The sequence below is a fragment of the Bufo bufo genome, chromosome 6 (genome assembly GCF_905171765.1).
Source record: "Bufo bufo chromosome 6, aBufBuf1.1, whole genome shotgun sequence".
NCBI lineage: Eukaryota > Metazoa > Chordata > Amphibia > Anura > Bufonidae > Bufo > Bufo bufo.
In genome coordinates, this window is record NC_053394.1 from 382,544,065 (window position 1) to 382,569,901 (window position 25,837).

General features: G+C 42.1%; 2 protein-coding genes and 1 pseudogene across 2 annotated transcripts in view; 1 reads left to right on the plus strand and 2 right to left on the minus strand.

The window, feature by feature from the left end:
* LOC121003519 overlaps nt 1-25,837 on the plus strand; it is an 869,303-nt pseudogene that overhangs the window by 651,605 nt on the left and 191,861 nt on the right.
* LOC121003546 (zinc finger protein 22-like) overlaps nt 1-25,837 on the minus strand; it is a 717,821-nt gene that overhangs the window by 307,237 nt on the left and 384,747 nt on the right. The gene's annotated exons all lie outside the window — the stretch shown is intronic.
* On the minus strand, nt 1,179-24,112 carry LOC121004231 (oocyte zinc finger protein XlCOF22-like). Its single transcript, XM_040436394.1, has 2 exons — nt 23,474-24,112; nt 1,179-2,277 (listed from the first exon to the last, which is right to left on the minus strand). The coding sequence occupies exons 1-2, from the start codon at nt 24,110-24,112 to the stop codon at nt 1,351-1,353; spliced, it is 1,566 nt and encodes a 521-aa protein (XP_040292328.1). The 3' UTR covers nt 1,179-1,350.

Here is a 25,837-nt window from a genome sequence, read left to right on the forward strand (position 1 = left end):
AGCTGCTGGGCCATGTACCTGGACGTGAGCAAGCAGTGTTAGGCAGCAGGCAAAGGATGATCTGGGGAGAATGAGAGCTCAGAAAGTGTAGTGCTATATGGATGTGAAAGATCCCCTGTGCTTCAGAAGTGTAAGGTATGATTACTGTCTATATACTATATATACTCAGCACAACACTCAGTTTCTCCCTGTTTAGTCCCTGCACACTTTACTATATGGCAGCATCAGGAACACTCATCCAGAGCTCTGCATATCATCATGTGATAACATAGCTCTGCCCACATAACAAGCACAGTAGGGCAAGCAGGAGCAGAAAGGCAGTTGAAGATAATGCTAAACTGGGTGATGGGAATACCCCTTTAAGAGGAAGCGTCCAAAACCATCCATAGAAACAGTAAAGGATCATTATCCCCCTCTCTCCATCAGAGGTATCCTGTAAGATCCGATTAAAAACTCAAACAAAACTGTAACTTCGCCCATGGAGCTCATGGAACAGGCAGAATATTAGAGATCCTCCAGGTAAAACATATCATCTCCGTATCACCATACAATAATAGGAATGGGAATAGTCATAGGAAACAAAATGATCCAAAATTCTATATATCCAATCAAAATATTTTATATAAAGTCCTCACTTATAAAACTTAAACAATCCAGAGCTGGTGGGACATAGAAAGAAGAAAATAACCAAGGATTCCCCCACTGGTAAATTCATGTGAGATGAGTGAAGCACATGACTTCTACAAATACAGGGGTGGCGGGGACCCCACTTGTTGGGTTTATCTAGAGGTACATTTTGTTCAGGGTGTGCAGACTAAGATGGTATTCCTTTAGGAGGGCGAGTAATGGCTTCTATGTAATGAGGCAATCCTCACCTGGGTCACTTGTTGGGAGAACTTGCACATTACTGATGAAACCCAGTAAGAGCCGACGGTTTCTTGACAAGCTCATATTTGAAGTTTTTAACGTTACAAATACTTATAAAAGGTAGAACAGACCGGGGCTGGGATAGCTAGATAGTTATCTAATTATATCAGGCCCTATAGGTTTTTTTTTATTTCCTCTCACCAAACATTTTTGTTTAGAGGAGATATATATATATATATATATATATATATACAGTATAAACTTTGAACTGGATCTGTCCTTTGATGACCGATATTCATTCAATACAGGAGACAATACATGTTTGGGGAGCTCTCACAGTGGTCCCAATCATCACTACAAGACCTCAGCCACCTCTGGTAACTCAAAGCAAGGTTCTGTTTTATCTCCCTGTAAAAAGCAGTGTCTGACGGAATAAAGCCAGTTAGCGACCCTGACTACCATGAAAACACATAAGGGTGGTCACTAAAGGGCTAAGCATGGAGATGGCTTCTCTCTGTGAGTTTTTTGATGTGTAACAAGAGCTGATTTCTGGTTAAAACATTTTCCACATTCTGAGCATGAAAATGGCTTCTCTCCTGTGTGAATTATCTGATGTACAACAAGATGCGATTTACTGTTAAAACATTTTCCACATTCTGAGCATGAAAATGACTTCTCTCCTGTGTGAATTCTATGATGTAAAATAAGAGCTGATTTATGCTTAAAACATTTCCTACATTCTGAGCATGAAAATGGCTTCTCTCCTGTGTGAATTATCTGATGTGTAACAAGATTTGATTTCCTGTTAAAACATTTTCCACATTCTGAGCATGAAAATGGCTTCTCCCCTGTGTGAACTCTCTGATGTATATCAAGAGCTGATTTATGCTTAAAACATTTCCCACATTCTGAGCATGAAAATGGCTTCTCTCCTGTGTGAATTCTCTGATGTACAACAAGATTTGATTCCTTGTTAAAACATTTCCCACATTCTGAGCATGAAAATGGCTTCTCTCCTATGTGAATTATCTGATGTACAACAAGATGTGATTTACTGTTAAAACATTTTCCACATTCTGAGCATGAAAATGGCTTCTCTCCTGTGTGAATTCTCTGATGTATAATAACAGCTGATTTATGCCTAAAACATTTCCCACATTCTGAGCATGAAAATGGCTTCTCTCCTGTGTGAATTATCTGATGTGTAACAAGATTAGATTTCCTGTTAAAACATTTTCCACATTCTGAGCATGAAAATGGCTTCTCCCCTGTGTGAACTCTCTGATGTATATCAAGAGCTGATTTATGCTTAAAACATTTCCCACATTCTGAGCATGAAAATGGCTTCCCTCTTAAGTGAGCTGTTTGATGTTTAACACCTTTTCTGTAACTTTTATTCTGAGTTATAGTCTGTGATGAATCAGAAGATCGGACCTGTTTAAAATTATCAAATAATATTTTTTTGCGGTGATTGGTTGAAGATATATCTTGGATATTGGCATGCTCTTCATATATATCTTGTATAATACCACGATCATCTACTTCAAAATCTGAAGATACCGGATGTTTCTCTAAGTTCCTGGTACAGTCATCTGCCAAGAACAAAATGCATTTTATTATTGATAAATAATATACCAAAATATTCTATTGAAAATTTTATTACATTTCAGTATAAAAAAAATCCACAAAAAAGGTATGGCACAAAATACAAGAATTAACTGACTAAAACAGTGGCTTGCCAAAAAGATCACGATCTAATAGTAGACCGAGGGGCATAACTAGGCCAGGTTGGCCCCCACCTTGAGCAACTTCCCTGCAACCTCCACCCAATCAGTCATTTTAATTGCATATAAATAAAACATTTCCTAGTGCTGGACAAGAGGTGCTGAATGCCCCCTTAGTTCCCCACACCATAGTTATCTCCCCTAAGGCCTCTTTCACACGGGCGAGATTTCCATGCGGGTGCAATGCGTGAGGTGAACGCATTACACCCGCACTGAATCCGGACCCATTCATTTCTATGGGGCTGTTCACATGAGCGGTGATTTTCACGCATCACTTGTGCGATGCGTGAAAATCGCAGCATGTTCTATTTTGTGCGTTTTTCACGCAACGAAGGCCCCAAAGAAGTGCGGATGCGGTGCGATTTTCACGCACGGTTGCTAGGAGATGATCGGGATGGGGACCCGATCATTATTATTTTCCCTTATAACATGGTTATAAGGGAAAATAATAGCATTATTAAAACAGAATTCATAGTACAATAGGGCTGGAGGGGTTAAAAAAATAAAATAAAAAAAAATATTTTACTTACCTTAATCCACTTGTTCGCGCAGCCCGGCATCTCTTCTGCCTTCATCTGTGAGGAAAAGGACCTGTGGTGACGTCACTGTGCTCATCACATGGTCCATCATATGATCCATCACCATGGTGATGGACCATGTGAATAGCGCAGTGATGTCACCACAGGTCCTTTACCCAGGTCCTGAAGAAAGAAGATAGAAGAGAAGTTGGGCTGCGTGAACAAGTGGATTAAGATGAGTTAAATTATTTTTTATTTTTTTTAACCCCTCCAGCCCTATTGTACTATGCATTCTGTTTTAAGAATGCTATTATTTTCCCTTATGTTATGAGGGAAAATAATACAATCTACAGAACACCAAACCCGAACTTCTGTGAAGAAGTTCAGGTTTGGGTACCAAGCATGCCGATTTTTCTCACGCGCGTACAAAACGCATTACAATGTTTTGCACTGGCGTGGAAAAATCGCGCATGTTCCCGCAACGCACCCACATCTTTTCCCGCAACGCCCGTGTGAAACCAGTCCAAGGCCTTATGCACACGACCGTTGTTGTGTTCCGTTCCACAAAATGGGGTTCCGTTGTTCCGTGATCCGTTTTTGTTTCCGTGTGTCTTCCTTTATTTTTGGAGGATCACCAGACATGAAGGAAAGTTAAAAAAAAGTCTAAGTCAAGTTTGCCATGCAAATGATAGGAAAAAAACGGACGCGGATGACAATCTTGTGTGCCTCCGTGTTTTTTCACGGTCTCATTGACTTGAATGGGTTCGCGAACCATTTTCCGTGAAAAAAATAGGACAGGTTATATTTTTTTGACGGACTGGAACCACGGATCACGGACGCGGATGACAAACGGTGCATTAGCCGAGTTTTCAACGGACCCATTGAAAGTCAATGGGTCCGCAGAAAATCATGAAAAACGGAACAACGGACACGGAATAAAACAACGGTCGTGTGCATGAGGCCTAAGAGTCCCTTTCACAGTAGAATTCCCGTTCAGTGGCCTCAGGAGAATGCCCCCTTGATGTCTCCAAACAGTAATTATGCCTCCACACAATAGTTATGCCCCCTTTTTGTCCCCTTATACAGTAGTTATTCCCCCTTAGTGTCCCCCTTATAGTAGTAGGGCTCCTGTACTATGAATACAATTTATAAAGTACTACTGAGCACATTATGCTCTTCCCAGAAGCAGACATGATGTGATGACATCATCTCTCCTGCTGAGATGAGGAGAGCGCACAGGCCGGGGGATTATCTCAGGTCTGTGCGCTCTCCCTCTCAGCCCAGCAGGTACAATGACATCACTGTATCACACCTGCTGCTGGGGAGAGTGCAGGCCAGGGAATGAGACCTGGGTTATAATGGATGACAGATACAGCAGCTGGACTCGGAGGGAGGAGAGTAGAATGGACAGTAGGAAGCACAGTCCTGTCACTCTCAAGTAAACAAACTGGATGGCACGCTCCATAAAATCTTCCTTTTTTTCCTGGATTAATATTAAGTGCCTGCGATTCATATATAAACACCATCCAATGATAATGAAAATTCTATCACTACAGATGAACTATTTCTTGAAATTAATTTCAGGTGTAATTCTGATGAATTAATCAGAAGAGTCAATTAGGGAATGTTAAATAATATGTGATCCAGTATTACTTGGTATTTAATGTAAAAGATTTATTATACTGCACACTGACACCATTTATACTTTATACAAAAGGGCGATGGAAGGTCCCACCAGATACCAACGGCCATCTGACCAATGATTGCTCATAAAATCTGTCAGATAATCTGTTGGTGTAAATGCACCTTTAGATATAAACAGCAAATCTTGATGATTTGCCTGCCCAAATGAATTCAGCATGACAGAACATTCCTCGGACAATCATTAACCCCTTAGTGACCAGCCTGTTTTAGGCCTTACTGACCAAGCGTTTTTTTTCCTTTTTTCATCGTTGCGTTCCAGGAGCTATAACTTTTTTTATTTTTCCGTCTATATAGCTTTATAAGGGCTTGTTTTTTGAGGGACAAGTTGTAGTTTTTAATGGCGCCATTTTGGGGTACACATAACTTTCTGATTAACTTTTATTAAATCTTTCTGGGAGGGAGATGGGAAAAACAGCAATACTACCACTGCGTTTTTATGTTAAAAATTTTACGGTGTTCATTTTTTTGGTATAAATAACATCTTTATTCTCTGCGTCAGTATGATTACAGTGATACCAAATACATGTCGTTTTTTTTTATGTTTTACTACTTTTTTGTAATAAAACCCCATTTTTAAAAAAAGAAAAAATGTTTTTGCATTGCCGCTTCCCAAGACCCATAACTTTTTTTATTTTACTTTCTATGGAGTTGTGGGAGGACTTGATTTTTGTGGGACGACTTGTATTTTTCATTGGCATCATTTTGGATTAAATGAAGATCTTTGATCGCTGAGTAAATTAACAATTCTGTATTTATTTATTTTTTATGGCGTTCACTGTAGGGGATAATTTATGTGATATTTATGTAGTCCAGGTTGTTACGGACATGGCAATACTAAACATATTGCAGAGATTTTTTATTTTTTTTTAATTGAAAAGCGTATTTTCAATGGTAAAAAAAAGCGTCATTTTTTATGGGAGTTTTTTTTTATAGTACATTGCATTTTAATGTCAGTGCTATTCTGACATTGATCAGCCTGAGGGAAATTACTTAAGGCTGGTCTGGGGCCTACACGAGACCCCAACCAGCCTTCACACACATCGGCACCCCGCGATCGCATTTAGGGGGTGCCGATGGGAGACAGAGGGAGTCCACTCCCTCTGTCAGCACTTTACATGTGGCAGGCACCATTGCCCGCGGAATGTAAAGTGTTAAACAGCCCGTAACGGTAATACTCCAGAGGGGCGTGACTAAGCAACTCCTGGTATTCACTAGGGCCCCAGATGGTAGGGTTAGGCTTTGCCGCAGGGAGTTGCCAGGGTCCACTCTGGAGCGTGAACTAGACAGTGACAACAGGAGCAAACGGACAACAGGTACCAGAAGGTACCGACGGTACATAGGCAAACATAACAAACAGGCAACTAAAAATACAAGCAGGAGTTCACGCAAGGGAACAGGAGTGGCAATGAGCAGAGAAGGACTAGCTACACCAGTGGTATACTGCGTGGCCTTGCCCATAGCACTCTGCAGCAAGGCACGCTGCAGCAAGGGCTTGCTGAACAGAGACATATAACATAACAAACAGGCAAATACAAGCAGGCAACTAAAAACACAAGCAGGAGTTCACGCAAGGGAACAGGAGTGGCAATGAGCAGAGAAGGACTAGCTCCACCAGTGGTATACTGCGTGGCCTTGCCCATAGCACTCTGCAGCAGGGAACAGGAGTGGCAATGAGCAGAGAAGGACTAGCTCCACCAGTTGTATACTGAGTGGCCTTGCCCATAGCACTCTGCAGCAAGGGCTTGCTGAACAGAGACATATGAATACACACAAGGTGACAAACAGAACTGGCAGAACAGATAACAAAACACAGGAAAGAGGATGGGAATGAACAAGTAGGAAATCCACAGAGCACAGACAGACACGGATCCCATGGGTCAGCAGCATGGGAGAGTCAGTACAAACAAGGAGCAGGACAAGACAACACACACCAGGAGAGCTGACCAGAACTGAGGAAACCTCAGCCTTATATACAGGTTCCATGGGTGCAGCAGAGAGGCCACACCCATGGAGCAGACAGAGAGGATTAACTCCAGATAGGAACACAGGGGAGTTAACCCATAAAGAATCACAAACAACACACAGGAACGGAGCTCCAGCGAGAGCATAGACAGAAGGTCACAGCCAGAGGTAACGACTGTGACAGCCGGGCCCCCGCTTCCTGCTGCACGGGGGACCTGTGCAGTGCTTAGACTGGGCCCCCTTTAGAAAGCGGCTGCCCAGCCTAAGGCCCCTTAGTGACCGCAGTAAAAAGGCGTATGGGTGGTCACTAAGGAGTTAAAAAGCATGTCAAGGCATGTAGGTGAATTGATTTATGCACGCGTATGAAATACCGATTTTTAAGAATTTTTTAGAAAATAACGTAAGCCATATATTGTATTGGTATCCTGTTCTCAGCAACTTCCTGGAAATTAGTGCCTATACTTGTCCTCTCAAAGCCAGTGTGAGCGAGTACTGTACTGTCTGTCATTAGCATATCAAAGGTATTGTAGTTGTCAATTATTTAAAGAATGGCTGACAATTGTCCAGTAGGTGGTACATGGCTAGTGGGGCAAGAAAATGATGTAAAATCTTCCAGAGTTAACTGAAAATTGCTAAAAAACTATAAGGAACCACCAAAAAGATGTGTCCAAGCCATATTCTAGACAATGCTAGGACTAGCTGTTAAGGAAGGAAGGAAGAAACGAAGAAGCAGAAGGGAGAACGAAGAGAAAAGAAAAGTGCTACAGAATAGTGTTGATCATGAATATTCGAATTGCAAATTTTTATCACGAATATCGGCATATTTGAGAATTCGCAAATATTTAGAATATAGTGATATATATTCGTAATTTCGAATATTCAAGATTTTTTTTTTAAACAGTACACATGATCCCTCCCTGCTTCTAGCTTGTGGGCCAATGAGAAGGCTGCAATATCTTTGAGTAGAGTGGATTGAGAATTTTCGTACTGCAAATTTTTATCGCAAATTTTTCAATTGCCGATTTATGCAATCAAGAAAATAATGACTGAGATAATGAATTCTCGAATTTGCGAATATTCACCCAAATATTTGTGAAATTTCACGAATTTGAATATTGCACCTGCCGCTCAACACTACTACAGAAGAGGAAACCTGGAGGGGCCAGAGCAAAGACAGGGACTGGAGAGATGCGAGAAGACCTCTGTATAGTAACTACACTGTACTGTAGAGGGATAGGAATTTGTGGTTTAGTTACCAAATGGTCTTGGGAGTAACTTTATTATTAGTAGTAATTATTAGTAATTGTTATTGTGTACAAGTCTCTCCGTATGTGATATTTATTTTTGCTACTTTATACTTTCATATATACTTAACAATAATAATAATAATAATAATAATAATAATAATAATAATAGCATTATTCCCACATTGCACAATATATAAATTTTTTCTATTTGTATAAGCAGAATCTTAGAGACCTCTCTGCTTTACTTAGTGGTCACTACTCACCTGGGCGGTTATCTGTAGGAATGTCCTCTGTACTCTGCTCATCGCCCCTCACATATGTCTCTGTAGGATTAATATTGTTCAGAGCTTCACCTGTATTCACAAGCTGTGAAACAAATATTGTAGAAGTCATCAGACAGTTGGAGAAGTCGCGTGGAAGGTTTTATATGACCTCAAAAGACGACCAAAAATGACCGGACATCAGGAGTTATCTGACCCAAATATCTGCAGGTCTCCTATATAAATCCAATCTGATTGCTTCGTTATTCCAACCAGTTTGCAATGCAGGGAGAGTAGCCCTTATATTCCATCCCTAACATTACATTGTGTGTATATAACATTACATTGTTTGTGCACCTGTTGCCCTTGCAGGCCCCCCCAGGACTGTGAAGCCGGTAAGCCAAAGTTCTTTTGATCCATGGCTTATTTACCTCCTAGGAATGGGCATAATTATCTGCTCTTCTGCAGCCAATGACTGGATTCAGGGGTAACATGTCTACAAGAAACACATCATCACTGAAGCCAGTCATTGGCTGCAGTAAAGCAGGTGACCATGCCTGTGCCGGCGAGGGAGCAAACAACATTTCGTGGAAGATGGACACACAGGAGCTGGCACACATAACCAGAGCTAAGGATAGCAGGTACGTATGACTCTTTCCATATTAGAGGCTGCGGGCACATGTAAAAAAGTTCTTATTCCTGAACAAACCCTTTAATGCTGTCTTCCTGTTCTATCTAGAAGTTTTGGGATGACTGCAGGCATCCCTAGTATAAGGGACAGGGGAGAACACAGGAGAGATGAGAACTGATTACCACCACTAGAACACCCTGCTTATCACTGTCTATAGTATAAGGACAGGAGAGGTGAGAACTGATTATCTATCACCACTAGAACACTCTGCTTATCACTGCTTATAGTATAAGGACAGAAGAGAAAACAGAAGAAGCAAGAACTGATTATTATCACTACTTGTGATAAGTGAAGTTTTCAAAAATTCTATTTGGTTGCTTCGTTGTAATTTTCCCCAAAATTTGCTTTGTTACAAATTAATTTGTCACAAAGTACATTACATCAGGTATATCCCAGCCTGCAATTACATTTTAGGGAGAATGTATCCTGGTGCACTCACTGTGAATTGCAGAAACATGCATAGCTAGTCCTTTCTGGTAGCTAAACCGTTACTGTGCGTCAGTATGACAGTCAGGTCACATATATGGCTGTGCACATCATTGTGCAGGCCACCAACAGTCCTAGCTGACCCTTAGCAAAACCCAAAAAAATAAAAAAGCATACAGCATTAGGGATGAGCGAACCTGAACTTTATAGGTTAGGGTTTGGTGTTCGGGCAGTGGAGGAATCCTGTTATGGATTCCGTTATAAAGGTATACAACGGAATTCTATGACGGAATGCAAAACGGAAGCCTTTAAGAGGTATTCAGTTTTGATCTGTCATAATAGAAGTCTATGGCCAAGTATAACTGATCCGTATGGTTTCGTTATGCAGGACGAAAAACAAAGTCATGCATAACTGAAACCAGACGGACCTGTTATGCTTGGCCATAGACTGCATTCCGTCATAGAATTCCGTTATATTCTGTTTTAATGGAATCCATAATGGGATTCCTCCACTGTCTGGAGACCGAACCAGAACCTGTAAAGTTCGGGTTCACTCATCCCTATACAGCATCCATCAGTAAAGAAAAAAAAATTAAAACGCTGCGTGCCCCTGCAGGTGTCCTAATCACTCTTTAGTGGAACAAAATAAGGACATGGATACAATCCATATACGATACAATAAAGTAGTGGTGAAAACATGACTGTGCGTCACTATTAGACTTAGTTCACAGTTCATTTATTTTGTCAGTTATTGTGTCAGCCCAAAGCAGGTGCAGGTCAAACCCACAGAACAGGTGCAGATTTATTCATGATACCTACCGTAATCCGAAAGTAGGTTTGGCTCCTCAATTTGGCTCACAAAACCTGATGGAAATAACTGAAGAGTGAATTCAGCCTTACAGATCAATGTTAGCAACAGGTCTAACTTACCGGCGTGGACTTAAAGGGCTTCTGTCATTAAAAATCGATCTTTTAAAATATGCAAATGACTTCACTACCAGCAAGTAGGGCGTCTACTTGCTGGTAGCTGCCGCATCCTCCTTTTAAAAAATTCCCCCTCTTCCTGTTGATTGACAGGGCCAGCGAGCGCTCTCCTCCTCCGGCTTGCCCTGTCAGCATTTCAAATCCCGCGCCTGTCTTCATTCGCTCGCCTCCTCAGCACTCCCTCAGTGCGCCTGCACCAATGACATCACCGAAAGAGAAGACGTCATCGGCGCAGGCGCACTGAAGGAGTGCTGAGGAGGCGAGCGTCCTTCTCTCAGAGCGCCTGCGCAGAATGAAGACAGACGCGGGATTTGAAATGCTGACAGGGCCAACCGGAGGGGGAGAGCGCTCGCTGGCCCTGTCAATCAACAGGAGGAGGGGGCGTTTTTTTAAAAGGAGGATGCAGCGGCTACCAGCAAGTAGACGCCCTACTTGCTGGTAGTGAAGTCATTTGCATATTTTAAAAGATCGATTTTTAATGAAACGAAGCCACAGACCAAGGTAAGAGCCCTATATAGGGAATAGTCATTCAATAAGGATTTTAAGAAGCCCAAAAATGAAAAATGTGTTTTGGGGGTGACAGAAGCCCTTTAACCTTGCAGTGGCCCCATGACAGTGGAGAGGGTGTCAGCGGTAAGTCTGTGCTCATTGTTTATTTTTCTGATCCATCAGAAGAACTGCCATAAAAGCGGATCATGTAGTTTGAGCATCAAATTTCAAACAGCATTTGGTCAGCATTTGATCAGTATTTGTAAGGTAAAAACAGGAGTTGGTCCAAAACAGAGAACATGTGCTGGAAACATATGTATGTCTTCTGTGTTTGGACCCACCCCTGATTTTGGCTTCATGATCAAATCCTGATGCAAAATACTGACCATGTGATAGAGGCCCCATGCTCAATTTGCATGAGTTTTGACCATTTGCCTCTGAAATCGGTTTTCTTCAGATGAAAAAGAAGTCTGCATGTAGGACTTTAATAGCCTCTATCACACTGTCAGTATTTGGTCAGTTTTTTTCAGCAGTATTTAAACAGTAATCGTAAGGCAAAAACAGGAGTGGGTCAGAAACAGAGATAACGTAATATTTACATGACTTTTGTGTTTTGGACCCACTCCCGCTTTTGGCTTCCAAATCACAATCAAATCCTGATGCAAAATACTGACCGTCTGATAAAGGCATAATGGACGCTCAAACAACAGAACAGTTTTTTTTTTATTCACTTTATAATTTTTTTCCTGTTCTTCTAGGAGATCAGAAGAACGGAAAAATAAACGGCGATGTCAAACATAGACACTAGTGTCACAAAGTGGTGAGGGTAGCAACAGCTTAAAGAGTCACAATAATGACCCCAAAACAGAGTGGGGAGGGTGGCAACAGCATGTGGAGTCAACATAATGGCCCAGTCAAAGAGTGGGGAGGTGGGGGGACAAGTAACAGCAGCAAGCGTGTGGCATCAGAATAGTGGCAGCAGCACCTGGGCAGAAGTAACGGGCCATTTGTCACAATGTTCTGGTTTGGCAGCCCACTAGTCAGATCCTTACTGCCAGAATGATCTAGTCTGTTGTATCAGGCACCGGTGTCTGGAAATACTGGTTGATCCAGGCCTGATTCATCTTTATAAGGTTAGGTTATAAAGTGATATACTCTAGTTTTCTGGCGTATATCGGTCGCAGATTGCAACCTGCGACTTTTTCATGCTCACGTCAAGTCTAAAAAAGGGGGCTTGGGGTGGGCGGGCACGAGCCAATAGGTCTGTCTCATTTATCATTTTCGACTGATGGTGAATACGCTGAAGTTATGTAGAGGGCGGTGCCTCTATATAACTTCGGCAGATCCACCGCCAGGGCAAGGGGTTATTAAGACCGGTGTCTAAAATGATCCACCTGATTCATCTCTATAAAAGGTTAATCTCTCTACATTTTGTGTTGAAAGGCGAGTTCTCTTTGGGGTAACTATGCCATCCGTTGCACTAAACACTCCCTCTGATGCCATATTACTGCATAGGCAGTAAAGTTTGCCAAGGGCAAACTTGGCCAGTTGCGACCACAATTTAATTTTAGTTGCCCAGTAGTCCAGGGGATCATTGATCTGGGGTGACAGGGTGCACTCGAAGTATGCTACCACCTGTGATTCCGGTTCTGCTCCATGTCCTGCTGCTGCTGGGTTGTTTCTTCAGTAGGTGGGTAAAGAAAAGTGCTCATTAGAGACTTAAGTTGCTACTGATGGAGATGGTGATGTTCCTGCCACCCCACTCCACTCCAGGAGTCATGGCAGTGGAGCCTGAGCTCAGAGGGTCCACCCAGTTAGACCTTCGCAAGGATGGGCGATGGCACACGTAGGCAGCAACTAAACAACTACAAAGGAAGTCTCGATAACAGTTGAGTTTTTCATTCCTCTCAGGACTGGTAGCGAGGGTCTAACATTGTGGAGAGCCAGTAGTCATCCCTCTGCCAAATGGTGATAATGCAGCTGTCACTATGCAAGTAACATAGCATGCACCTGCTCATTTGCGCAAGGGACTCCCTGCCTCCATTTCCACTGCATACTACCGTGGTCTGTTGGAGTCATCTACACTCTCTGTGTTGTCGCCCCCTTTAGCTCCTCATGCATTTTCTGCTCCTCTCCTGTTTCTTGGGCAGATAAACCACCTAGTTCTGTATAGAATTCCTGGGTGTTTATGTCCTTCTACTCATCCTCCTCCTGTGCCAGTTCAGCCTCCATAGGGCACAGGTTGCTGTGAGAAGTAGACGCCACATGTTATGTCCCCTAGCCAGTCAGATTTATCAGCATCCCCTCCAGGATATGAAGCAGTGGAATTACATAATTCATTCCTTAGTCCTGGCGATTGAAAAATAAAGTGGCCTCCTCCTTGGGCCTGAGAAAACGGCAGGTGTCACGCATGAGCTGCCACTTTCTCAGGTCAAAGTTACACCACGGAGTAGTCTTGTCCATCTGCCTCATTAAGAAATCGGTCACCGGTTTCCTCTGCTCATGTAGAGGGTGGAGTTCCAACATGTGAAAACGTTGTATATGAGGTGATGTAGGGGAATAACATTCTGCCTTTGCAGTTTTTTTACACAGTAAGAGTGGCTGAAGTGCATGCCCAGTTTCTGGACATTTGTAACAGATCTTGCAGTTCAGTGGAAGACATGAGGAACTGAGTAACAATGAGATTGAAGACGTGCGCCAGGGCAGGGTGCATGGGTCAGTCCTCCCTGACGCTGTGTAGAGAGAATGTTCTTCCCATTAATCGGTGACCATGGTTCCTATCTCAGTTGGCGAGAAGACAGACAAAATTCTATTTCTTGGTTGAGTTCCTTCCCAGTGTGACTACAGAACTGCACAACAAAGTCGAATGGTGGTATGCTGGAGGACCACTACAAACTGTGCCTACAGTGGAGGCTGTGGACAAGGTGGAGGATGAGGAGGCAGAGGAGGACATTGGCTCAGAAATCCCACGATTACAACACAGTGGCGGCATTGCCATCACCTGGCAAAGTTGCTGGTGTGCCTGGGCTGGAACCACATTTACCCTGTGGGCTGTAAAGGACATACAGTCGTGGCCAAAAGTTTTGAGAATTACATAAATATTGGAAATTGGAAAAGTTGCTGCTTAAGTTTTTATAATAGCAATTTGCATATACTCCAGAATGTTATGAAGAGTGATCAGATGAATTACATAGTCCTTCTTTGCCATGATAATTAACTTAATCCCAAAAAAAAACTTTCCACTGCATTTCATTGCTGTCATTAAAGGACCTGCTGAGATCATTTCAGTAATCGTCTTGTTAACTCAGGTGAGAATGTTGACGAGCACAAGGCTGGAGATCATTATGTCAGGCTGATTGGGTTAAAATGGCAGACTTGACATGTTAAAAGGAGGGTGATGCTTGAAATCATTGTTCTTCCATTGTTAACCATGGTGACCTGCAAAGAAAGGCGTTTAGCCATCATTGCGTTGCATAAAAATGGCTTCACAGGCAAGGATATTGTGGCTACTAAGATTGCATCTCAATCAACAATTTATAGGATCATCAAGAACTTCAAGGAAAGAGGTTCAATTCTTGTTAAGAAGGCTTCAGGGCGTCCAAGAAAGTCCAGCAAGCGCCAGGATCGTCTCCTAAAGAGGATTCAGCTGCGGGATCGGAGTGCCACCAGTGCAGAGCTTGCTCAGGAATGGCAGCAGGCAGGTGTGAGCGCATCTGCACGCACAGTGAGGCGGAGACTTTTGGAAGATGGCCTGGTGTCAAGAAGGGCAGCAAAGAAGCCACTTCTCTCCAAAAAAAACATCAGGGACAGATTGATCTTCTGCAGAAAGTTTGGTGAATGGACTGCTGAGGACTGGGGCAAAGTCATATTCTCCGATGAAGCCTCTTTCCGATTGTTTGGGGAATCTGGAAAAAGGCTTGTCCGGAGAAGAAAAGGTGAGCGCTACCATCAGTCCTGTGTCATGCCAACAGTAAAGCATCCTGAGACCATTCATGTGTGGAGTTGCTTCTAATCCAAGGGAGTGGGCTCACTCACAATTTTGCCCAAAAACACAGCCATGAATAAAGAATGGTACCAAAACACCCTCCAACAGCAACTTCTTCCAACAATCCAACAACAGTTTGGTGAAGAACAATGCATTTTCCAGCACGATGGAGCACCGTGCCATAAGGCAAAAGTGATAACTAAGTGGCTCGGGGACCAAAACGTTGACATTTTGGGTCCATGTCCTGGAAACTCCCCAGATCTTAATCCCATTGAGAACTTGTGGTCAATCCTCAAGAGGCGGGTGGACAAACAAAAACCCACTAATTCTGACAAACTCCAAGAAGTGATTATGAAAGAATGGGTTGCTATCAGTCAGGAATTGGCCCAGAAGTTGATTGAGAGCATGCCCAGTCGAATTGCAGAGGTCCTGAAAAAGAAGGGCCAACACTGCAAATACTGACTCTTTGCATAAATGTCATGTAATTGTCGATAAAAGCCTTTGAAACGTATGAAGTGCGTGTAATTATATTTCACTAAATCACAGAAACAACTGAAACAAAGATCTAAAAGCAGTTTAGCAGCAAACTTTGTGAAAACTAATATTTGTGTCATTCTCAAAACTTTTGGCCACGACTGTATATTGTCCTTCACCATATTTACAGCTCCAAACGTCAGCACTTACGTGAACTGTACCAGACACTGACAGGCTCAAGGACTGGCCCAACCTTCTGCTCAACATACATGTGCAGGACTGTTACAGCTATTTTAGAGAAGTAATGACAGCTTGGGACTCTACACCTTGGGTGGGCACAAGACAACAGTTCTCTGAAATGTTCAGAGCCCACCATATGGAACTATAGTACCAGCAACTTAGCCAGGTGCCCATTAAGCTTCTGCTCCATTGGAGGAAGAGCAATAGACGAAGGGAAGGAATGACAGGTTCTTTCTGCTGAAGTTCAGGATCCCTGACTGCCGGAGAAGGCATGCGGGCCGCTGGGAGATGCAGTGGTTTCTGCATCAGGCTGTACCACTACATTAGTCAGGGGTTTGAAAAATTTAAACCAGACTGTTAATACCAGGAACTCCTGGAAAAGTCTCCCAAGAGGTCCGGGAATATCTGCAGGGCGCCAAAGGATGGATGAGTGTAGAAATGAGAGTAAAGGAAAAGGCTGCCAATGGTGGTCATATATGTAGGGATTGCCATTACATACACTGCCTGTCCAAAAAAAAAGTCGCCACCTGGATTTAACTAAGCAAATAGTTATGAGCCTCCCATTGGATAATTACTGCATGGGGGATTATCTTTCAGCTGGCAACAAGTTATTTAACCCCAACTGGTGCAATGAGTTGCTTCTAATTTCTTAAACAACCATGTTGAAAAACACATCTCGTGGTCATGGAAAAGATGTTAGTCTGTTTGAGAAGGGTCAAATCATTGGCATGCATCAAGCAGAGAAAACTAAGGAGATTGCAAAAACTACTAAAATTGGGTTAAGAACTGTCCAACGCATTATTAAAAACTGGAAGGATAGTGAGGACCCATCGTATTCGAGGAAGAAATGTGGCGGGAAAATAATCCTGAATGATCGTGATCGGCGATCACTTAAACGTTTGGTGAAATCAAAATCGAAGAAAAACAACAGTAGAAATCAGGACTATGTTTAATAGTAAAAGTAAGAGCATTTCCACATGCACAATGCGAAGGGAACTCAAGGGATTGGGACTGAACAGCTGTGTAGCCTTAAGAAAACCACTAATCAGTGAGGCAAACCAGAAAAAAAGGCTTCAATTTGCTAGGGAGCATAAAGATTGGACTCTGGAGCAATAGAAGAAGGTCATGTGGTCTGATGAGTCCAGATTTACCCTGTTCCAGAGTGATGGGCGCATCAGGGTAAGAAGAGAGGCAGATGAAGTGATGCACCCATCATGCCTAGTGCCTACTGTACAAGCCTGTGGGGGCAGTGCTATGATCTGGGGTTGCTGCAGTTGGTCAGGTCTAGGTTCAGCAACAGTATGAGCTCCAAGAATGAGGTCAGCTGACTACCTGAACATACTGAATGACCAGGTTATTCCATCAATGGATTTTTTCTTCCCTGATGGCACGGGCATATTCCAAGATGACAATGCCAGGATTCATCGGGCTCAAAATGTGAAAGAGTGGTTCAGGTAGCATGAGACCTCATTTTCACACATGGATTGGCCACCACAAGAGTCCAGACCTTAACCCCATTGAGAATCGCAGCAGTCAGACTCTACCATCATCAATGCAAGATGGAAATAAATCTTGTGACATTGCAGAAGCTTATCGAAGCAATGCCACAGTGAATGCGTGCTGTAATCAAAGCTACAGTAAAGGTGTTCCAACGAAATATTAGAGTGTGTGACCTTTTTTTTTTTTTTTGGTGGTGACTTTTTTTTGGACAGGCAGTGTAGGTAAATTGTAAAAGGATTAAAAAAAAAAGAAAAAAAAAGAAAACCCAACTAATGGCACCAAACCTCTAATGGTAATTACTATAAATGACCAAGGGTCATTGATGCCCTAATGTCTAGGTCAAAATTTACAAATCTGACATGCCTCACTTTATGTGGTAATAGCTTTGGAACACTTTTACGTATCCAAACCATTCTGAGATTGTTTTCTCGTGACATATTGTACTTCATGATAGTCATATATTTGAGTCAATATATTTCACCTTTATTTATAAAAAAAATCCAAAATGTACCCAACATTTTGAAAAATTCTCAATTTTCCAAATTTCAATTTCTCTGCTTCTAAAACAGAAAGTCATACCTAATAAAATATTTATTACTTAACATTTCCCATATGTCTACTTTATGTTGGCATCATTTTGGAAATGTCATTTTATTTTTTTAGGACGTTAGAAGGCTTAGAAGTTTAGAAGCAATTCTTAAAATTTTTAAGAAAATTTCCAAAACCCACTTTATAAGGACCAGTTCAGGTCTGAAGTCACTTTGTGGGGCCTACATAGTAGATACCCCCATAAATGACCCCATTGTAGAAACTACACCCTCAAGTTACTCAAAACAGATTTTACTAACTTTTTTAACCCTTTAGGTGTTCCACAAGAATTAAAGGAAAATGGAGATGAAATTTCTAAATTTTACTTTTTTGGCAGATTTTCCATTTTATTGCATTTTTTTCTTTAACACATTGAGGGTTAACAGCCAAACAAAACTCAATATTTATTACCCTGATTCCGCGGTTTACAGAAACACCCCACATGTGGTCGTAAACTGCTGTATGGGCACACAGCAGGGCGCAGAAGGAAAGGAATGCCATACGGTTTTTGGAAGGCAGATTTTGCTGGATTGGTTTTCTGAACGCCATATGTTTTTTATTTTTCTGCCGATCGTCTTGTGCAGGGGCTCGTTTTTTGCAGAAAGTGTTGAGGTTTTAATTGGTACCATTTTTGGGTACATAGGATTTTTTGATCATTCATTATTACACTGGGGCAAGGTGACCAAAAAATTGGCTGTTTTGGAACAGCTTTCATTTATTTATTTTTACAGCGTTCATCTGAGGAGTTAGGTCATGTGATAGTTTTATAGAGAAGATCGTTACGGACGTGGCAATACCTAATATGTATACTTTTTCTTATTTATTTAAGTTTTACACAATAATTTCTGAAACCAAAAAAATTATGTTTTAGTGTCTCCATAGTCTGAGAGCCATAGCTTTTATATTTTTGGGGCAATTGTCTTAAATAGGGTATAATTTTTTGCGGGATGAGGTGACGGTTTCATTGGTACTATTTTGGGGGTAATAAGCCTTTTTGATCGCTTGCTGTTGCACTATTTGTGATGTAAGGTGACAAAAATAGCTTTTTTGGCACAGTTTTTTGTTTTTTTTAATGGTGTTTATCGGACTGGGTCTATCATGTGATATATTTATAGAGACGGTCGTTACGGACGCGGTGACACCTAATATGTGTATTTTATTTTTTCATTTTTTTATAGGAAAAGACAATTTCTTTTTTTAATTTACATTTTTATTTCTTTTTTTATTTTTTATTTTTATTATTTTCACTTTCATTTTTTATCAAGTCCCTCTTGGATCATGAAGATCCAATGGGGCTGATGGCTGTACTATACTTTGCAATGCTCTTGCATTGCAAAGTATAATACTATTAGATGCCCTGTAGGTGGCAGCACCGGACGCCTTTGCCATGGCAACCGGACGCCTTTGCAAAGCGTCCGGTTGCCATGGCAACCATCGGGCGCTGCTATCACAGCGCTGCAGCCCCGATGGTTGAGAGAGGGAGCTCTCTCCCTCCATTAACCCCATGGATGCGGCATCTATGGGGTTACAGCAGAGTGTCAGCATAGAGCTGACACTCGCTGCTGATGGCGGCGGCTCAGGAATGGAGCCGCCGCCATCACACACAGCGGGGGCACAGGATCGGGGGCAGCGCTGGAAAGGGGGGGCGTATTGGGGTACGGCGGCTAACACTGAGGGTGAGGGAGGCTGGGGCAGGAGGGGCGGGGAAACAGCATGGGGCGGAGCGCATCAGGGAGGGACTACATGAATATGGATCGGGCGGGGGAACTACTGCATCAGGGGCAAGTGCGGACAGGGGGGTGTTGGAGGCAGATCGGGGGGCACAGATTGGGGGCCAAAGAGACACTACCTGATTTCAGGCTGTGATCTGCAGAGCGCAGATCAGAGCCTGAAACCGGCATTTTTTCCACTGCTGCGATCCGATTGGTTAGTCTGCACAGACTAACCAATCGGATCGATTGTCGGCAAGGGGCCACTCTGATTGGTCCCTTGCTGGCATTACTGCACTGTATGCTGTCCGTGACAGCAGCAGTGCAGGGGCAGAAGCTTTAACCCAAGCGCTTTGCAGCGCTTGGATTAAAGTACTGTCTTGACGTTTATAGACGTGATAGCTGCACGGGGATGTGCAGCTATCACGTATATATACAGATTGCAGTCGGGAAGGGGTTAATAATAAATGTGTAATAAATGATAAACCACTTTCTTACTTTCACACCCACCTAAAGATTAGTAGATGCTATTGATTATTAAGATATATACATAAAAACATAGTAAAAGAAAAGAATTGTGGCCAAACACTCACTTCACCAGGGAGGTGTTTTGTGGGATAAAATTCAAGACACCCACAAAAGTAACCTCCCTCACCTGAATCTAAGTAAGAACGGCAGTCCACAGTGGGTACTTCTCGTAAATTCCTTTAATAATAGCACAGGTAGGGCTCAACGCGTTTCGGGGTATCATTAATCCCCCTTTATCAGGAGCAGCCACAAAACATGGACATACATACAAGACATAATACATGATGTATATAAAGGTACAAAAAAAACGCCAAAATCTAGGTGTATGACGTCACTTCCGGTTTTGGAACTCATGCGTTCCACCGTGGAACACATCTGTTTTCTGGATATATACAAATAACTTTGTAAAAGTACAAACATGTTTAAAGTAGGAAAATGAGACCTGATTGGTGGCACGTATTCAATATACAGGACCCCTGAGATTGAGGGGTCGTGTTTTACCCGAGTCAGAGGGACCGGAAGTCAAAGTACTTCCGTTCCGATCATAGTGGAGCGCAAACATGGAACGCAAAAAAAGTGAAAGTTTGATTTATGATTATTATTCTGTCCCATTACTTTTGGTCCCTTAACAAGTGGGAGGCACATATGCAAACTGTTGTAATTCCTACACCGTTCACCTGATTTGGATGTAAATACCCTCAAATTACAGCTGACAGTCTGCAGTTAAAGCACATCTTGTTCGTTTCATTTCAAATCCATTGCGGTGGTGTATAGAGCCAAAAATGTTTGAATTGTGCCGATGTCCCAATATTTATGGACCTGACTAATATATATATATATATATAAAAGAAAAAAGGTATGGCAGCACTGTCTTTAGTGAAAACAGATGAAGGGTGCACCAGCCCAATGTGGATATAAGCCAATCCAGATGAACAGTAAATTGTAAAAACGGGCAGCAATCCAAGGAATAAAAATAGAAATATACTTTATTTACCCATAAGGATCATGCGACGTTTCGGCTCTAAACAGGAGCCTTCCTCAAGCAATGTGTACAAAACACTGAGCATATATAGCATTGTGCCAAATCATAACAATTTACATGTCAGGTGAATTCACTTCATTACAATTAATATATAATCAAATATAAAGCACATTACAAATATATAAGTGAAATATAACCCAATCAAGTAGTGCTGTATAATCGTGATACACATAATTCATAACACAAAATATGTTCATTATTACATAGTGTAACCAAATACATACAAAAACATATAATTGATATCAATAAAGGTGCCAGCTGCAATCAATTTTACAAAGTGTCAAGTGCTTACTGGATAGGTAATGCTGACGGAGGATGAAGGAGGAAAGCAAGCTGCCATCCATGTTGACACGTGCGGTCCGGCGTGCCCGAATCGCCACTACGCATGTCTAGGTGACGTCTACTTCCTGCCTCTGAGTTTTCGTTACTATCGTCATGATGCGCATGCGCTTTACCATCATGAAATCGAGTCGGCCATCTTGAATAAGGGTAAAGTCCACTCATTGACCAGCGCAGGCGCACAGGATATCAGTTCAGTCCGGTGCATTACAAGATCAAGGTGGTAATGGCAGGGTGGCTAAGTGGGATCGGGGGAAAGCTACCACAACACTATGGAGGTGGAGCCTCCAACCGAGACCACAGAACAACTGCGCATCCGCACGTGAGTGCAGGGTCGCATCGCATCTGTGATCAAAACCCACCTGTCACCACCCTTTTAAGAGGGTTCTCCTCCTAACCACCCACCATGTATATATCAGACTACAACTGAAAAAAATCTATAATTAAAAAGTATATTTAATTAATAGACAACTTCAGCACGCCGCGATTGCACTTCATACACGAATGCAGCCTCGACCCTCCTCTCCCCAAACTCCGTGACATACCATAGTATGATAGTAAAGAGAGAGAAAAAAGAAAAAATTATTAAAGACTTAGGGAGTCATCAAGAGTATGTGTTTTTTTCCAATACACACAATTCACATATTTTACACAGGGACAGTCGACATTAAGATGCACGTACGGAGGGCAAGTCACAGACCTAGCCAACCCCAATTTTGTAGTCCACATTCAGACCATGCGGTTTTAGGGAATTTAATGTATAGATCCATTTTAGCTCCCTTTTTTTTAACAGACTAATCCTGTTCCCACCTCTCCTAGGCATTGGTACGAAATCAATAAGGCAACATTTGAGATCTTTTTCTGTATGCTTAGAATTGACAAAGTGTTTAGACACTGGTAGGTCAAGTCGTTTTTTCTGATACTAAGTCGGTGATTGTTAAAACGTGACTTAAAGTCAGTTGTTGTCTCACCGACATAGACCAGGTTGCAAGGACATACAATAACGTAAATAACATAACTGGAGTCGCAAGTCAGATAATGCCGTATCTGATGTACGACCCCAGTTTGGGGATGTGTAAAGGTCCTACCCTTAAGGATATATTTACAGTTTACACATGACAAACAGGGAAAACAGCCAAAACTATTACCTGTTAATGTCCTCTGCTTTACTGTCTTAAGAGTCCCCACATCAGCCCTAACCAACTGGTCTTTGATGCTCCTAGACCTGCGGTAGGACATAATGGGCAGAGAGTGAAATTCTTTGATTGTGTTGTGGCAACCACCCAGTATATTCCAATGGCGTCGAATAATGTTACCTATATCTATACTTTGTTCACAATGTGTTGAGATAAAGGGGATCCTGACCACTTGTGTTTGTTGCATTTTTCTTTTAAGGGTATCGTCCCTATTAAGTCGCCTGACCAATTCCTTTTTCTCATGTAATAGTTTGGTTGGATAACCTCGGTTCACAAATTTATTCATCAATGTATCCAAAGTCCTATCAGCTACCTCAGGGTCTGAGACAATACGTCTAGCCCTTAGGAACTGAGAGTACGGGAGGGATCTCACCATAGATCTAGGGTGATTGCTGCTGTAAGTCAATAGTGTGTTCCTGTCAGTCAGCTTGGTAAACAGTTCAGTCTGCAACCTGCCATCAGACAGGATCACACGGGTATCCAAGAACTGCATCTCGGTATGGGAGTGCACCAGAGTGAATTGCAGTGCACTATCAATTCCATTGAGGAATCTGTGGAATTCACAAAGCTGCTCAACATCGCCAGTCCAGATGAGGAAGATGTCGTCTATGTACCGCCACCATGCCCCAACATTTTGGAAGTGGTGGCTTCCATAGACGACATCCTCCTCAAATCGACGCATAAAAATATTGGCATAGGTGGGGGCCACATTGGACCCCATCGCTACGCCCTGTTCCTGAATGTAATAGGAATCCTGAAATAGGAAATAATTGTATCTCAACACAATCTCCAACAGAGCCATAATAAATTGTTGAGAATAATGAGTGAGTGATGACTTCTCCAACATAAAGGAGACCGCCGCCAGCCCTTTCTGATGGTCTATTGAGGTGTAAAGTGAGGTGACATCAAACGATGCCAATATCACCCTCTGTACACCCACCAGATCAATCATCTGCAATTTGAGTAAGAAGTCTGTGGTGTCCTGTATATAGGAGCTGCCTCCACATGCAAAACCATGCAAAACCTTATCAAGGAAGATGGAAATATGGCTAAAAATTGAGTCAGAGCCCGATACGATGGGGCGGCCCGGTGGATCAATGAGGGACTTGTGGATCTTAGGCAACACATAAATCACAGGAGTGACCGGATGCGTTACGGTAAGAAAATCCACAAGCCCCTCATCAATGACCCCCGCACCCAAAGCATTGGTTAATACATTCCCAATAAGCCCAGCAATTTTGAACCTGGGATCAGAGTCGATAAGCCTATAGATGGTATTATCACCAAATTGCCGCATGATTTCGGCAATATATTTATGGGTGTCTAACACGACCACCGCGCCGCCTTTATCGGCGGCCTTAATTGTAAGTTCGGGGTCATGTTTCAATTCATTAAGGGCAACCATCTCATCAGCAGTCACATTTGGATGACTAAAAGGTTGTACAGAATGCATCATTTTCAATCTCTGAATATCAGATTTAACAGCAGCTACATATGCCTCAATTGCAGGCTCATTAATTACAGGATTAAAATTGCTTTTAAGCGAGAGATCAAACATGCCAAGAGATAGTTCACTCATCTTGGCATGTTCGATCCGCTCCTTATTGTGAAACCAAACTTTCAACTTGATGGCACGAAAAAAAGCATGCAAATCAAAATCAAGCTCAAACCAATTTGCAGTAGTTTTAGGGCAAAAAGAAAGTCCCTTACTGAGTACACTCACTTGTGAATTGGTTAAGTCCTTAGATGAAAGGTTTACTACAATCATTTCTTCCTGGACGGTGCGTTCCTGCCAGGAGGTGGTCGTGGCTTGTTGTTGCGCAGCCTTTTGAGATCTTCTGTGTCTACGACCTCCACGCCTGATGCGCTGTTTCCAGGCAACTCCACTTCCTTTACCCCTAAAAACGACTGATCTGTAGAAGATGCAACTTGAGTGGTTCGTTTTCTCTTTTTCCATGTATCCTTGCTAATCTGGACATTCTTATCATCAGTTTGCCAGGAATAGATGTTGCCCTTTTTATAATCGTCGGAATCACGGTTCCACTTGAAACGTTTACCCTCCTCCATATCAGTGCGGAAACTCAAACGTTGAGTAGAAAATGGACAAATTAATCAATTCTTGTTCAACATTTGTCAATTCAAGTGTAACATTTAACAGTTCGCCTTGTAGGTATTCAATATTCAGTAATATAAAGTCCAGTGCATACCGGTTTGATAGATTTTCTAATCTTTTACAGAAGGATGGACAACCAGAAAACAAATTGGGGCGTAAATTGGACCTCATCCCTCTTGGAATACGCTGTACCTTGTAGTATTCTCCCAAGGTGGTCATATGGAGACGCAAAGAGATGGATCTCTTAGATAGGAATTCATATTTCCTTTTTAGCTCCTTAGCTGTTGGGGTAACAAGGAATGTGGCATCTCCCTCAATACCGCACAAAATCCTGTCGACTGCTTCCTGTGTATATGTGGAGCCTCCGGGTATAACTTTCTCATTAACAGACATATTTTAAAAAAATTAATAGAACAAAAGTTTGTATAATTAAACGTGCAAATGCCACAAAAAGCTGTATGTAGAAAAGAAAAAAGGTATGGCAGCACCGTCTTTGGTGAAAACAGATGAAGGGTGCACCAGCCCAATGTGGATATAAGCCAATCCAGATAAACAGAAAATTATAAAAATGGGCAGCACTCCAAGGAATAAAAATAGAAAAATACTTTATTTACCCATAAGGATCATGCGACGTTTCGGCTCTAAACAGGAGCCTTCTTCAAGCAATGTGTACAAAACACTGAGCATATATAGCATTGTGCCAAATCATTACAATTTACATGTCAGGTGAATTCACTTCATTACAATTAATATATAATCAAATATAAAGCACATTACAAATATATAAGTGAAATATAACCCAATCAAGCAGTGCTGTATAATCGTGATACACATAATTCATAACACAAAATATGTTCATTATTACATAGTGTAACCAAATACATACAAAAACATATAATTGATATCAATAAAGGTGCCAGCTGCAATCAATTTTACAAAGTGTCAAGTGCTTACTGGATAGGTAATGCTGACGGAGGATGAAGGAGGAAAGCAAGCTGCCATCCATGTTGACACGTGTGGTCCAGCGTGCCCGAATCGCCACTACGCATGTCTAGGTGACGTCTACTTCCTGCCTCTGAGTTTTCGTTACTATCGTCATGACGCGCATGCGCTTTACCGTCATGAAATCGAGTCGGCCATCTTGAATAAGGGTAAAGTCCACTCATTGACCAGCGCAGGCGCACAGGATAT